This window comes from Pan troglodytes, chromosome 16 (assembly GCF_028858775.2).
Source record: "Pan troglodytes isolate AG18354 chromosome 16, NHGRI_mPanTro3-v2.0_pri, whole genome shotgun sequence".
Lineage (NCBI taxonomy): Eukaryota > Metazoa > Chordata > Mammalia > Primates > Hominidae > Pan > Pan troglodytes.
The window spans coordinates 32,859,943-32,875,435 of NC_072414.2; the positions used below are offsets into that span (position 1 = coordinate 32,859,943).

At 52.9% G+C, this 15,493-nt stretch overlaps 1 protein-coding gene across 2 annotated transcripts; it reads left to right on the forward strand.

Annotated features, from left to right (window-relative positions):
• The first annotated feature begins 3,826 nt into the window (after window positions 1–3,826).
• On the forward strand, window positions 3,827–14,998 carry VPS18 (VPS18 core subunit of CORVET and HOPS complexes). 2 transcript variants are annotated; one of them, XM_523187.7, is made up of 5 exons: window positions 3,827–5,896; window positions 6,975–7,116; window positions 9,945–10,036; window positions 10,182–12,052; window positions 13,638–14,998. In XM_523187.7, exons 1-5 carry the CDS (start codon window positions 5,806–5,808, stop codon window positions 14,361–14,363), a joined length of 2,922 nt encoding a protein of 973 aa, XP_523187.2. In that variant the 5' UTR covers window positions 3,827–5,805; the 3' UTR covers window positions 14,364–14,998. The 2 variants fall into 2 exon arrangements, with proteins under 2 accessions (XP_523187.2, XP_054523358.1); XM_054667383.2 differs by lacking the exons at window positions 3,827–5,896; window positions 6,975–7,116 and adding an exon at window positions 7,203–7,394.
• The last annotated feature ends 495 nt before the right edge of the window (window positions 14,999–15,493 follow it).

A 15,493-nucleotide genomic window follows, 5' to 3' on the forward strand; every position in this document is an offset into this window, starting at 1 on the left:
GTGGCACACGCCTGTAATCCCAGCTACTTGGGAGGCTGAGACAGGAGAATTGCTTGAACCCAGGAGGCGGGGGTTGCTGTGAGCCGAGATTGCACCACTGCACTCCAGCCTGGCCAACAGAGTGAGACTCAGTCTCAAAAAAAGAATAAATAATAAATAAATAAAAAGGGAAAAAAGAAAAAAATGTCCATAATTCTCTACTGATATAAATAAATAGGAAAGGGGTGAAAAAAAAACACTACATTTGAGAATCCTGAAGAACACTCCTTCAGCCAGGTAATCAAGAGTAAGATCAATAGTGTTAAGTCAAGCTGATATGCACCTTCATTTAGTATGATGAGAATGTAGTGTGGAATGCTGGATGAGATCCTGTTCCAGAAAAAGGGCATTCAAACTAAGGGCTGGGCACGTTGGCTCACACCTGTAATCCCAGCACTTTGGGAGCCCAAAGCAGGCAGGTAGCTTAAGCTTAGAAGTTCAAGACCAGCCTGGGCAACATGGGAAAACCATCTCTCTACAAAAAAAATACAAAAATTAGCTGGGCATGGTGGTGTGCACCTGTAGTCCACGCTACTTGAGGGGCTGAGGCAAGAGGATCGCTTGAGCCCAGGAGGTCAAGGCTGTCAGGCCGGTCCTGGTAGCTCACACCTGTAATTCCAGCACTTTGGGAGGCCGAGGCGGGTGGATCGCCTGAGATCAGGAGCTCAAGACCAGCCTGGCCAACATGGTGAAACCCCATCTCTACTAAAAATACAAAAATTAGTTGGGCATGGTGGCACATGCCTGTAATCCCAGCTACTCGGGAGGCTGAGGCAGGAGAATCGCTTGAACCTGGGAGGTGGAAGTTGCAGTGAGCCGCATCAAGCTACTGCACTCCAGGCTGGGTGACAGAGCGAGACTCTGTCTCAAAACAAAACAAAACAAAAAAAGGCTGCAGTGAGCCATGATTGAGCCAGTGCACTATAGCCTGGGCTACAGAGTGAGACCCTGTCTAAAAAGAAAGAAAGAAAAAAAAAACACTAAGGAAATTTGAATAGAGTATGAACTTTAGTTAATAATAATATGTCAATATTGGTTCATTAATTTTAACGATGGCACCATACTAATGTAAGATATTCATACTAAAGGAGACTGCACATGAGATATATAGGAACTCTCTGAACTATCTTCTCAATTTTTCTGTAAATTTTATTTTATTTTATTTATTTATTTTTTTGAGACAGAGTCTCACTCTGTCGCCCAGGCTGGAGTGCAGTGGCACGATCTTGGCTCACTGCAAGCTCCGCCTCCCGGGTTCACGCCATTCTCTTGCCTCAGCCTCCTGAGCAGCTGGGACTACAGGCGCCCGCCACCACGCCCGGCTAATTTTTTTTGTATTTTTAGTAGAGACAGGGTTTCACCATGTTAGACAGCATGGTCTCGATCTCCTGACCTTGTGATCCGCCCGCTTCGGCCTCCCAAAGTGCTGGGATTACAGGCGTGAGCCACTGCGCCCGGCCTGTAAATTTTAAATTATTTCAAACAGAAAATCTTTTTTTTTTTTTTTTTAATAGAGACAAGTTCTCACTATGTTGCCCAGGCTAGTCTTGAACTCCTGGACTCAAGTGATCCTCCTGCCTCAGCCTCCCAAACTGCTGGGATTACAGGGGTGAGCCACTGCACCCAACCAGAAAATTTATTTTTAATTAAGTCAATTAAATCATTCCTTTTAATCTTGGTCTTAACTAAGTCAACAATTACTACTGGTAGTTAACTTGTATAGAGCATTTTGTATTGAGGCACAGCTTTGGGTGATTTGCATAATATGCTATTATACTCACAATACTCACCTTACAAATATAGAAACTGAGACATGAGAGAGCTCATTCATGCAACTTTTAACAACTGTTTATGAGTGAGTTAGTGAGTGTCCTGGAAGAGTTTGCCCATGGTCTGGGCTCCTCCAGGGAGTGCCCTGCAGTTGTCTCATGTGCCACTGTCCAGGCTGAGCTCAATCAAGTGACCCTACCCCTCTTCACCGGGATCCTCCTCCTTGACCATTATGTCACTGCCACCATCTGCCAGGTCTCCCCAGGAGTCATCCTGCACTCTTCTGTCACTTCTCAAATCTAACTTGACACCAAGTCCTGGGGGCCCTTCTTCGGAAAGTTCTCCCCAGCCTATGTTCTTTCTCCTGTTTGGGTCCTCACTGCTTCTCCTTTGCCTCTGCTCGGGTCTCATCTGCTCTGAGGGGATCTCCACCTAAGCCACCACCCATTTTTCCAGAACCCACATCATATACTCTCTCAACCCCAACCAAAACCTTCCCATGGCCCATTGAATAACTTTGCAACCTGGCCACAGCCCGCCTCATTCCCTCCACTCCCTAGCACTCCAGCGTTGTACCCCAAAATCACACTGCTTGCAGGCCATTGCTGTTTTCTTTTCCTTTCCTTTCCTTTTTCCTTCCTTCTTTGCTTTCTGTTTTTCTTTTTTTGAGGCAGAGTCTCACTCTGTCACCCAGGCTGTAGTGTAGTGGCACAACCTTGGTTCACTGCAACCTCTGCCTCCCAGGTTGAAGCGATTCTCCTGCCTTAGCCTCCCGAGTAGCTGGGACCACAGGCATGCACCACCACACCTGGCTAGTTTTTGTATTTTTAATAGAGATGGGGTTTTGCCATGTTGGCTAGGCTGGTCTCAAACTACTGGACTCAAGTGATCCTCCCACCTTAGCCTCCCAAAGTGCTGGAATTACAGGTGTGAGCCACCGTGCTCAGCCCTGCTCTTGGTTTTCTTGAGGACTGCATAATACCTTCTCTTTTTGCCCTTAGAGGTCCTACATGCTCTTCAAGTCTTAGGTCAAATTCAACTGCTTTCTTACACAGATCCTCTCTCTCATTGGCTTAGCAGTCACCTGTTACCTGTCTCATGGTAACTGCTACAATGACTCTGAGGACTAGAGGCTGGTGCGTATGTCTCTAGCTGTGAGTTCCCTAAGGCACCTCTGTATCTTCATGCTCAGAAATCACTGGGTTATTTCCTGCAGTTTCTATCAAAGCAAAATGTCCACACTGCATCATTAGGGGCCCCCAAATGGCCAGAATAAGAAAAGCCAGCTGGGTGCAGTGGCTCGCACCTGTAATCCCAGCTACTGGGAAGGCTGAGACAGGAGAATGGTTTGAGCCCAGGTGTTTAGATGAGCTATGATCACATCACTGCACTCCAGCCTGGGTGACAGAGCAAGATCCCATCTCTAAAAAGAGTTCTGAGGGATCCAGAGAGGCTTCAGGAAGGAGGAGGACTTGAGAGAGACTGTCAGATGAAAGTCACATTTAGAGTTTATTAAGCACATGCTCCATGTTGGGCATTATACTATAGCAGTGAGCTTTCACGTGGATCCCTCATTTACTTCTCAGCACAGACCTACTAGGTAGGTATTTGTCTCTGTAGATGAGGAAACTGAAGCTAAGAGCATCAACTGTGCAGTGTCACAGCTAGCAAGTGGCTGGGCAGGGATAAGAGATACAGCTTGCCCTTGGAGATCATACATGCACTTCAAGTCTTGGGTCAAATTCAGCTGCTTTCATACAGGAATCCTCTCTTTTGATGCCCTAGCAGTCATCCCTTACCTGTCTCATTGCAACTGCCACACTGATTCTGTGGCTCTCAAAGAATCCAAAGTCCAGCCTAAGAACTGAAGAAACAGTAGGTGGAAATGCACTGTGGTAATCAACGCATAAGGGAGACTGTACTGAGTCTGCCACAAACAGGGTCCACCCAGGCCTATCCCATACATCCCGGAGAGCCATGGAGCCCAACAATGGGGTGCTGGGGTCCCTGAGGCCATAGCTGGAAGTACTCTGTGTCCCTAAGGCAGCACTCCTATGCTGACCTCCAACTGCTAATGGGCTCCGTGCAGCAGGGACAACCCTCTGCACAGTCCAGACCTGAGGGCAGATGGCAGGTGACCTGGGGGTGAAGTGTTATGTATGGAGCAGGGCAGCTCCCTGTCTGGGATCACTTTTCTTAGAGGAAGCCTCCTGCCTATTGTCCTGCTCCTGCACTTCCCTCCTCGGACCTGGCAACCTCAGGTGGGAAGGCTGCATTGAGGCTGCAGGCTTGGTCAAGAGAAGCAGGACCCTGGTGCGAAGGGAAATGAGCCTGGACGGCATACCTGTCACCTGCCCCAGGACTAGTGCCCCTCCAAGCCAGAGAGCCCAGATAGCCCTCAGTGGGGCTGGTGAGAGTCACAGTTCTCCGCACGTGGCCAGGAAGTTGAGCAAGAGTAACCCAACCACATAAGGTATGGTGCAAACCTGGAAACTTCTGAGAGCAAAGGGATGCTCTTAGTTGTTAGGCGGGGGCCGCCCAGCAGAGCCAGGACGGTGGCCACCCTAGTCTAGAGCCTTCCACTTTAGCAAGGTAGAATCCAAGGGCCCCAGAAGGGAACAGACTCCATCTGGGTCGCCTAAGCAGGTGAGAGAGGAAAACCCAACCACAGTCGCGCCCCAGCCCTCGCAGGTCCCTGGCTGAGGACTCCCCTCTCCACCTCAGGCTGGGCGGCCCACGCCTTCACGCTTGCTCCCACTTGTCCCTCGTTCTTGCTAGGCTTGGCAGGTATTTGTTCCCCGCTCCTTCACGCTCTCAGTGCCGTGGCCACGTCGCTGGGTACGCCCCACCAGGCAAGAGACATTTTCCGTCTTGTTCTCTGCCACGTCCCCAGAGCCTGGAACAGTGCTTGGCACAGAGTGGACGCTCATTCGTGGAGTAAGTGCCTGATGGATAATCCATCACTTGCTTTTCTAGTATGAATGGTCTGTTTACGGGTCCAGCGCCCCTGCTGGCTTACGACCTTTTCCAGGGCGGGGAGGGGCTGTCCTCATCTCTGTGACCCCAGCGCTCAGCCCAAGGCCTGGCACAGAGTAAGTGCTCAACCACATTTTGGTGAATGAGTGAATGGAAGCGGCCCAGCAACCCTGAGCCAAGGAGCCACTGTGGGGCAGGTCAGGGCGGTTCCTGGCACAGGGCTTCCCACTAGCCTGGCCACCAGCTCTGCGGTCTCCTGGAAGCTGGGGGGCGTTTGGGTAAGGGAGAAGAGTGGCCAGGACTTGTCTGCGTGTGCCCTGTGACGGTGGGATAGAGACAGCGATTGGATTGAGGAACGGGAGGTTCCCCGAGGCCGTTTAGAGAGGCGGGAGCGGGAGCTGGTCAGGGAGGCTGGACAGACCACCCGAGGGAGCGGAGCTTGGGCACGAAAGCCAAAACTGGGCGGCGCGGGGCGGGTGGGGAAGGCCGGCTGAGAAAGCCGGGATTGCCTCCTGGTGTCAAAGCTCGGAACTGCAGCAGGATCCTGGGGGCGGGGCTTGTGTTCAGCAGCACTCGCCACGCGCCCAGCCCTCAGCCCTCGTCTCGCCTTCTGCTGGCTGGCCTGGCGACGTTGTGCGCCAGCGTACGCGGGGCTCTGAGAACCCGGAAGTTACGTTTTAGGCCCGCGTCACGGGGGCGGGAGTCAGCTGAGCTGCCGGGGCGAGGTTGGGATCACCTGGCACCGGCTGAAGGGAGCCTGTGATTTTTTTGTAGCGGGGGCGGGGAGTAGGGTGCAAGACTGCGCCAGATTCAAGGACGAGGGCTGCCCTATTATCTCGCTGCATAAGGCAAGAGCAAGAGGATCCTCAGGATTTTAAAGAGGAGGCGACGGCTGCAGGTTCCCAGGATCTGTCAGAGGCTGGGGAGTTACAGCTTCCATTCTGGGGCGACGGGGACCCCGGGGGGGTAGCCCTTTTGTAATCCCCAGGCCCCGGACAAAGAGCCCAGAGGCCGGGCACCATGGCGTCCATCCTGGATGAGTACGAGAACTCGCTGTCCCGCTCGGCCGTCTTGCAGCCCGGCTGCCCTAGCGTGGGCATCCCCCACTCGGGTAAGGAAGAGGAGGGTGCCGCTGCCCCTTTCGGCTCTCCTAGCATTTGCGTGGGAGCAGCGAGGAGGGCAGCTCCAAGAGCTCGGGGTCATCCCCTGGGCCGTGCCTTCCGGGTCTAGGCCCCTGATTCTCCTCAGGCTCTCTTGGCCCCCAGCTGGTGGATAGTCGAAGTTTGAAAGAGCAACGGGAGCTGCCGCGTGATCTAGGCTCTACCGCTAGGGTCCTTTTGAGAGGGAATTGGGGCCCAGATAAGGAATTACTCACCTACAGGGCGCAGTTGGGCTGTTGGGAGAACTTAGAATGGGCTCCCGGCTTCTGCTGATGCTTTTCCCACCAGGCCCTTTCTGGAGGTGGGAGGGAAGGAATGGACAAAGAAAGTGGTGAAGGCGGAGTATTGCAGAGGAAGAAGGGAGGGTCCCAGAGGGAATTTTGTCGCTGAACGGGGAAAATGGAGATGAAATCTTTTTGGCCTTGGCTATAGCTGGGTGCAGCCTGGAGTTTTGGGACGTTTTTGTAGAAAGTAGTGAGTCTCCAGGAGAATGAGGGCGTAGGGAGCCCTGGGGAACTGTTCCAGTGAGTGGAGTTAACGAATTGGAGCTGCTTTCACTCTAGTCTTTACCTTCATTCAATGCTCAAAATATCCCAGCACTTGCCAACTCTACACTGAGGCTCATTACCGCATGGGCAGGGAGGGGGGCAGAGAATGGGGCTATACTACTTCAGTTCAGCTGGGATTGCTGGGCCAAAGACCTGATAAGGGAGAATACCCAGACCACCAGTTCCGTCCCACCCCCACGCAGCCCCATTACCAGTGGGAGCAGGTATGTCATGCTGTGACAGCATCTTAAGGGTTCAAAGAATCAACCCCTCACTGCTGTCAGAGTGTGGAAAGAGCTCCAGACCTCTATTGTAAAGGTGACCAGCAAACGACTTGATATCAAACTATTTGTTAACCAAGGTCCTGGGGACAGGAATATGTCAGGAAAGTGGCGAGGAGCACTGTGGTGTTTTTTCTGCCTCTCCTTGCCCTTCACCTGTCTCTTCCACAGCTAATCTTCTTGTCATTCCTTACCTGTAGGGTATGTGAATGCCCAGCTGGAGAAGGAAGTGCCCATCTTCACAAAGCAGCGCATTGACTTCACCCCTTCCGAGCGCATTACCAGTCTTGTCGTCTCCAGCAATCAGCTGTGCATGACCCTGGGCAAGGATACACTGCTCCGGTAATCAAGGGCTCACAGAGCTTAGGAGTAGGGACTAGAGAGGTGTTTGGGGACTGTTAACTCACTGGGCCTTTCTTCTATTCCAGGCAAGTAAAGCAGTGAATTTGGAGTTTTCAGGAAATATCCTATCCCTTTCCAAAGAGAACCAATACAGGGTAGTGGTTAAGTATCTGGCCTGGCAGGGCATGGTGGCTCACACCTATCATCTCAGCACTTCGGGAGGCCAAGACAAGAGGATCACATGAGATCAGCAGTTTGAGACCAGCCTGGGCAACATAGTGAGACCCCCATCTCTACCAAAACAAATTTTTAAAAATTAGCTAGATGTGATGGTGCAGTCCCAACTACTGGGGAGGCCGAGGCAAGAGGATCACTTGAGCCCAGGAGTTCAAGGCTGCAGTGAGCTGTGTTTGCACCACTGTACTCCTGTCTCTTTAAAAAAAAAAAGTCAGGTGCAGTGGCTCACACCTGTTATCCCAGCACTTTGGGAGGCTGAGGAGGGTGGATCACCTGAGGTCAGGAGTTCGACACCAGCCTGGCCAACATGGTGAAACGCTGTTTCTACTAAAAATACAAAAGTTAGCCGGGCGTGGTGGCAGGCGCCTGTAATCTCAGCTACTGGGGAGGCTGAGGCAGGAGAATTGCTGGAACCTGGGAGCCGGAAGTTGCAGTGAGCTGAGATTGCACCATTGAACTCCAGCCCAGGCGACAACAGTGAGACTCCGTCTCAAAAAAAAAAAAAAAAAAAAAGGAAAAGGAAAAAAAAACTGTTTAGGAGTGTAGACTTAAGAGTATTAGAGTATTGATTGCAGCATTCTTGTGGTGGGAAAAACTGGATCCATGCTGAATGCTCATCAATAGGAAAATGGTGATTAAACTGTAATTCAGCCACAAAATAGAATATAATGCAGTTGTTTAAAAAAATGAATTATCCTGGCTGGGCGAGGTGGCTCACGCCTGTAATCCCAGCACTTTGGGAGGCTGAGGCAGGCAGATCACCTGAGGTCGGGAGTTCAAGACCAGCCTGGCCAACATGGAGAAACCCCGTCTCTACTAAAAATATAAAATTAGCAGGGTGTGGTGGCAGGTGCCTGTAATCCCAGCTATTTGGGAGGCTGAGGCAGGAGAATGGCTTGAACCTGGGAGGCAGAGGTTGCAGTGAGCCGAGATCATGCTCACTGCACTCCAGCCTGGATGACAAGAGCAAGACTTTGTCTGAAAAAAAAAAAAAAAAAGTTATCCTGGAAAGCTGGGTTTGGGGGTAAAAACAAAAAAAGTTAGAGCTATATCGATTGACTAGTGGAATGTTCATGAAATATCATTCATTTAGAAAATTTACAAATTAAGACACATACACATATGTGTAATATGAAGGCATTTTTATAATGACAGCAACAAAACCACCCTATTTATGTTATGAGTATGAAAAAAGATGTTAACATGAATTTTCTCAGTTGGGAATAACAGGAGTTTGAGAAGAAAATTAAGTCATTCTTTATACATCTTTGCATCGATTCTTTAGTTAGAACAAGCATATAATTTGGAAAGAATTTCATAAGGAAAATATAAACAGGAGTACTTCTCAAGGTTTTTGTCAAGATTAATTAGATAATACTAGATTGATGAAGCTCTTGGCATGGTGCTTGGTATATAAAAGTGCCCAGTAACTATGAGCTACTCTTTGTTGTTCCCTTCTTACCTCAGCAATCTGGGATATCTCTGCCTATCTTCCCAGATGCACTGGAGATCTTTTTGTTTTCTTCCTTCAAGTCTGATTCTTTTTTGAGCAGAGGGGAAAAACTTCTCCTTAGTGATTTCTCAAAATAAGGTGAGGGAGCTTGCAGAGCTGAGAGGGTTTTTGTTGTTGTTGTTTGTCTTTTTTCTTTTCTTTTTCTTTTTTTTTTTTTGAGACAGAGTCTCGCTCTGTCACCCAGGCTGGGGTGCAGTGCCTCGATCTCGGCTTACTGCAAGCTCCGCCTCCCGGGTTCATGCCATTCTCCTGCCTCAGCCTCCCCAGTAGCTGGGACTACAGGCGCCTGCCACCACGCCCGGCTAATTTTTTGTATTTTTAGTAGAGATGTGATTTCACCGTGGTCTCAATCTCCTGACCTTGTGATCTGCCCGCCTCGGCCTCCCAAAGTGCTGGGATTACAGGCGTGAGCCACCATGCCCGGCCTTTTTTTTTTTTTTTCCCCCTTTTCGTGGAGAACACGGTCTTGCTATATTGCCCAGGCAGGCCTCAAACTCCTGGGCTCAAGCTATCCTCTCGCCTCTGTGCCCCTAAAAGCTGAGATGACAGGTGTGAGCCACTGCACCTGGCAAGAGAGTTCTTAAGTAGGGCCCTGTATATTTTTCAAGGCTACTCCATAGGCAGAGCTGCTGTATTCAGCAATTTCTTTTTTTTTTTTTTTGAGATGAGGTCTCACTCTGTTGCCCAGGTTGGAATGCAGTGGTGTAGTCTCAGCTCACTGCAACCTCTGCCTCCCGGGCTCAGGTGATCTCCCACCTCAGCCTCCCAAATAGCTGGGACCACAGGTGTGTACCACCACACCTCGCTCATTTTCTTGTATTTTTTGTAGAGATGGGATTTCGCCATGTTGCCCAGTCTGGTCTCAAACTCCTGAGCTCAAGCAATCTACCCACCTCGGACTCCCAAAGTGCTGGGATTACAGGCTGAGCCAGTGCACCTGGCCTGTATTCAGCATTTTATGCGTAGATGTATATTTCAGGGAAGTAAGTCTATGGCTTTTATCAGATTATTAAAGAAGATCATGATCCAAAAAAGGATCTTCCCTTCTCTAAAGTGATGGTGACGCTTGTCCCCACAGCATTGACTTGGGCAAGGCAAATGAGCCCAACCACGTGGAGCTGGGACGTAAGGATGACGCAAAAGTTCACAAGATGTTCCTTGACCATACTGGTAAGTGACAGTGGAGATCTGAGGAGGGGGTCTCTGGTCAGTCACTGCCTGGGTGGGTGGGCTCTGAGGGTGGTGTGGGGGCCAGGAGGAGGCTGAGGGTGGGAACGGCAGCATCCACTGGGGCGCCATGCTCTCCCCACTCCAGGCTCTCACCTGCTGATTGCCCTGAGCAGCACGGAGGTCCTCTACGTGAACCGAAATGGACAGAAGGTACGGCCACTAGCACGCTGGAAGGGGCAGCTGGTGGAGAGTGTGGGTTGGAACAAGGCACTGGGCACGGAGAGCAGCACAGGCCCCATCCTGGTCGGGACTGCCCAAGGCCACATCTTCGAAGCAGAGCTCTCAGCCAGCGAAGGTGGGCTTTTCGGCCCTGCTCCGGATCTCTACTTCCGCCCATTGTACGTGCTAAATGAAGAAGGGGGTCCAGCACCTGTGTGCTCCCTTGAGGCCGAGCGGGGCCCTGATGGGCGTAGCTTTGTTATTGCCACCACTCGGCAGCGCCTCTTCCAGTTCATAGGCCGAGCAGCAGAGGGGGCTGAGGCCCAGGGTTTCTCAGGGCTCTTTGCGGCTTACACGGACCACCCACCCCCATTCCGTGAGTTTCCCAGCAACCTGGGCTACAGTGAGTTGGCCTTCTACACCCCCAAGCTGCGCTCCGCACCCCGGGCCTTTGCCTGGATGATGGGGGATGGTGTGTTGTATGGGGCATTGGACTGTGGGCGCCCTGACTCTCTGCTGAGCGAGGAGCGAGTCTGGGAGTACCCAGAGGGGGTAGGGCCTGGGGCCAGCCCACCCCTAGCCATCGTCTTGACCCAGTTCCACTTCCTGCTGCTACTGGCAGACCGGGTGGAGGCAGTGTGCACACTGACCGGGCAGGTGGTGCTGCGGGATCACTTCCTGGAGAAATTTGGGCCGCTGAAGCACATGGTGAAGGACTCCTCCACAGGCCAGCTGTGGGCCTACACTGAGCGGGCTGTCTTCCGCTACCACGTGCAACGGGAGGCCCGAGATGTCTGGCGCACCTATCTGGACATGAACCGCTTCGATCTGGCCAAAGAGTATTGTCGAGAGCGGCCCGACTGCCTGGACACGGTCCTGGCCCGGGAGGCCGATTTCTGCTTTCGCCAGCGTCGCTACCTGGAGAGCGCACGCTGCTATGCCCTGACCCAGAGCTACTTTGAGGAGATTGCCCTCAAGTTCCTGGAGGCCCGACAGGAGGAGGCTCTGGCTGAGTTCCTGCAGCGAAAACTGGCCAGTTTGAAGCCAGCCGAACGTACCCAGGCCACACTGCTGACCACCTGGCTGACAGAGCTCTACCTGAGCCGGCTTGGGGCTCTGCAGGGCAACCCAGAGGCCCTGACCCTCTACCGAGAAACCAAGGAATGCTTTCGAACCTTCCTCAGCAGCCCCCGCCACAAAGAGTGGCTCTTTGCCAGCCGGGCCTCTATCCATGAGCTGCTCGCCAGTCATGGGGACACAGAACACATGGTGTACTTTGCAGTGATCATGCAGGACTATGAGCGGGTGGTGGCTTACCACTGTCAGCACGAGGCCTACGAGGAGGCCCTGGCCGTGCTCGCCCGCCACCGTGACCCCCAGCTCTTCTACAAGTTCTCACCCATCCTCATCCGTCACATCCCCCACCAGCTTGTAGATGCCTGGATTGAGATGGGCAGCCGGCTGGATGCTCGTCAGCTCATCCCTGCCCTGGTGAACTACAGCCAGGGTGGTGAGGTCCAGCAGGTGAGCCAGGCCATCCGCTACATGGAGTTCTGCGTGAACGTGCTGGGGGAGACTGAGCAGGCCATCCACAACTACCTGCTGTCACTGTATGCCCGTGGCCGGCCGGACTCACTACTGGCCTATCTGGAGCAGGCTGGGGCCAGCCCCCACCGGGTGCATTACGACCTCAAGTATGCGCTGCGGCTCTGCGCCGAGCATGGCCACCACCGCGCTTGTGTCCATGTCTACAAGGTCCTAGAGCTGTATGAGGAGGCCGTGGACCTGGCCCTGCAGGTAAGCCAGTACGTCTTGACCCCAACTGGGAGAGGGACCCAAAGAGCAGTAGCTTTAGATGCGGAAGGGCTTGGGGGGCCATGGCTAGAGGGTGCTGGCTTCCCTTGCAGCGAGGGAAGGTTAAGAGCATGGACTGTTAAGTCAGATTTGAATTCTGGCTATGCCACTTACTAAGCTGTGTGACCTTGGGTTAGTTTCTGAACCTCTCTGTGCTCAGATTATTTGGCCACAAAAGGGGGTCAGTGTTATAGTACATTTACCTCATAGGGTTGATAAAGTTCTGTGTATGAAAAGTACTCAGGGCTGGGTGTGGTGGCTTGCGCCAGCACTTTGGGAGGCCGAGGTGGGCGGATCACAAGGTCAGGAGTTCGAGACCAGCCTGACCAACATGGTGAAACCCCATCTCTACTAAAAATGTAAAAATTAGCCGGACATTGTGGTGCATGCCTGTAATCCCAGCTACTCAGGAGGCTGAGGCAGGAGAATCGCTTGAACCTGGGAGGTAGAGGTTGCATTGAGCTGAGATCACGCCATTATACTCCAGCCTGGGTAACAGAGCAAGACTCCGTCTCAAAAAAAAAAAAGAAAAAGAAAAGAAAAATACTCGGGGCCGGGCGCGGTGGCTCATGCCTATAATCCCAGCACTTTGGGAGGCCAAGGTGGGTGGATCACCTGAGTTCAGGAGTTCGAGACCAGCCTGGCCAACATGTCGAAACCCTGTCTCTACTGAAAATACAAAAGTTAGCTGGGCGTGGTGGCACGCACCTGTAATTCCAGCTACTCAGGAGGCTGAGGTAGGAGAATCACTTGAACCTGGGAGGAGGAGGTTTCAGTGAACCAAAATCGCACCACTGCACTCCAGCCCGGGCAACAGAGTGAGATTCTGTCTCAAAAAGAAAAAAAGAAAAGTACTTAGAACACTGCCTGGTACATGCACGTCAGCAGAAGAGGAGGGTGCTGCATCGCATGAAGTGCTATTTAACATGCAGTTCCTAGGCCTGAACTCAGGACTTACTGAATCAGAATGTCCGGGGGCAGGGCTCAAAAATTTGTATTTTGAATATGTTTCCCAGGTGATTTCTTTCTTTTTTTTTTTTTTTGAGACGGAGTCTTGCTCTGTTTCCCAGGCAGGAGTGCAGTGGCCCAATCTCGGCTCACTGCAAGCTCAGCCTCCCAGGTTCACGCCATTCTCCTGGCTCAGCCTCCCGGGTAGCTGGGACTACAGGCGCCCGCCACCACACCCGGCTAATTTTTTTGTATTTTTAGTAGAGACGGGGTTTCACTGTGTTAGCCAGGATGGTCTCGATCTCCTGACCTCGTGATCTGCCTGCCTTGGCCTCCCAAAGTGCTGGGATTACAGGCCTGAGCCACTGCGCCCAGCCTCCCCGGTGATTTCTAACTTCACTAAAATTGGAGCCCTACTACTCTAAGTAGCTTTTACATAGCTGTGGCAGGGGCAGGCCCCCTTGCTTCCAGGAGCGCTGGGAATCCTGCCTCGGGGCCTCTCCTCGGCCATCTCTCTCTCCCATGGTCTCCATGTTGGGCAGGGAGGGGCTTGGCCCTAAAGCCCATGCTCTCCCCACAGGTGGATGTGGACCTGGCCAAGCAGTGTGCAGACCTGCCTGAGGAGGATGAGGAATTGCGCAAGAAGCTGTGGCTGAAGATCGCACGGCATGTGGTGCAGGAAGAGGAAGATGTACAGACAGCCATGGCTTGCCTGGCTAGCTGCCCCTTGCTCAAGATTGAGGATGTGCTGCCCTTCTTTCCTGATTTCGTCACCATCGACCACTTCAAGGAGGCGATCTGCAGCTCACTTAAGGCCTACAACCACCACATCCAGGAGCTGCAGCGGGAGATGGAAGAGGCTACAGCCAGTGCCCAGCGCATCCGGCGAGACCTGCAGGAGCTGCGGGGCCGCTACGGCACTGTGGAGCCCCAGGACAAATGTGCCACCTGCGACTTCCCCCTGCTCAACCGCCCTTTTTACCTCTTCCTCTGTGGCCATATGTTCCATGCTGACTGCCTGCTGCAGGCTGTGCGACCTGGCCTGCCAGCCTATAAGCAGGCCCGGCTGGAGGAGCTGCAGAGGAAGCTGGGGGCTGCTCCACCCCCAGCCAAGGGCTCTGCCCGGGCCAAGGAGGCCGAGGGTGGGGCTGCCACAGCAGGGCCCAGCCGGGAACAGCTCAAGGCTGACCTGGATGAGTTGGTGGCCGCTGAGTGTGTGTACTGTGGGGAGCTGATGATCCGCTCTATCGACCGGCCATTCATCGACCCCCAGCGCTACGAGGAGGAGCAGCTCAGTTGGCTGTAGGAGGGTGTCACCTTTGATGGGGGGTGGGCAATGGGGAGCAGTGGCTTGAACCCACTTGAGAAGGCTGCCTCCTAGGCTCTGCTCAGTCATCTTGCAGTTGCCACACTGTGACCACGTTGACGGGAGTAGAGTAGCGCTGTTGGCCAGGAGGTGTCAGGTGTGAGTGTATTCTGCCAGCTTTTCATGCTGTTCTTCAGAGCTGCAGTTATGCCAGACCATCAGCCTGCCTCCCAGTAGAGGCTCTTCACCTGGAGAAGTCAGAAATCTGACCCAATTCCACCCCCTGCCTCTAGCACCTCTTCTGTCCCTGTCATTCCCCCACACACGTCCTGTTCACCTCGAGAGAGAGAGAGAGAGAGCACCTTTCTTCCGTCTGGTCACTCTGCGGCCTCTGGAACCCCAGCTCTTCTCTCTCAGAAGAAGCCTTCTCTTCCTCCTGCCTGTAGGTGTCCCAGAAGTGAGAAGGCAGCCTTCGAAGTCCTGGGCATTGGGTGAGAAAGTGATGCTAGTGGGGGCATGCTTTTGTGCACACTGTCTGGGGCTCCAGTGTGAAGGGTGCCCTGGGGCTGAGGGCCTTGTGGAGGATGGTCGGTGGTGGTGATGGAGGTGGAGAGCATTAAACTGTCTGCACTGCACTGGTGGCTTTGTGTCGATGCTGGGCCGAGCGGTGTGTGAGTGATCTCCAGGCGGGGCTGGAGTGTCACAGGGAGGCTGCCAGGCCCTACATGCCCCCACACCTTGGCACGCAGTCCTTCACCTTGTCCGCCAACTCTGCCTCTCCAGGGCTCATTGGGGATTGCAGCCAACCAGCCTGAATTGTGAAGCAGGGGCTGTTCTTCCCTTTGGCCAGCAGATGGTGCTGCTCCCCACAGAATCCTTGGCTTTCCGGCAGCTGGGAACAGTGATTTCTGTCACTCTATTAGTGCTTGCTTCCTCCCCACTTGTCGCAAGAATTTTCTTGGAGTCGCCCGGGCATGGTAGCTCACGCCTATAATCCCAGCACTTTGGGAGGCTGAGGTGGGCAGATCACAAGGTCAGGAGATCGAGACAATCCTGGCTAAAACGATGAAACCCCGTCTCTCCTAAAAATACAAAAAATTAGCCGGGCGTGGTGGCAGGTGCCTGTAGTC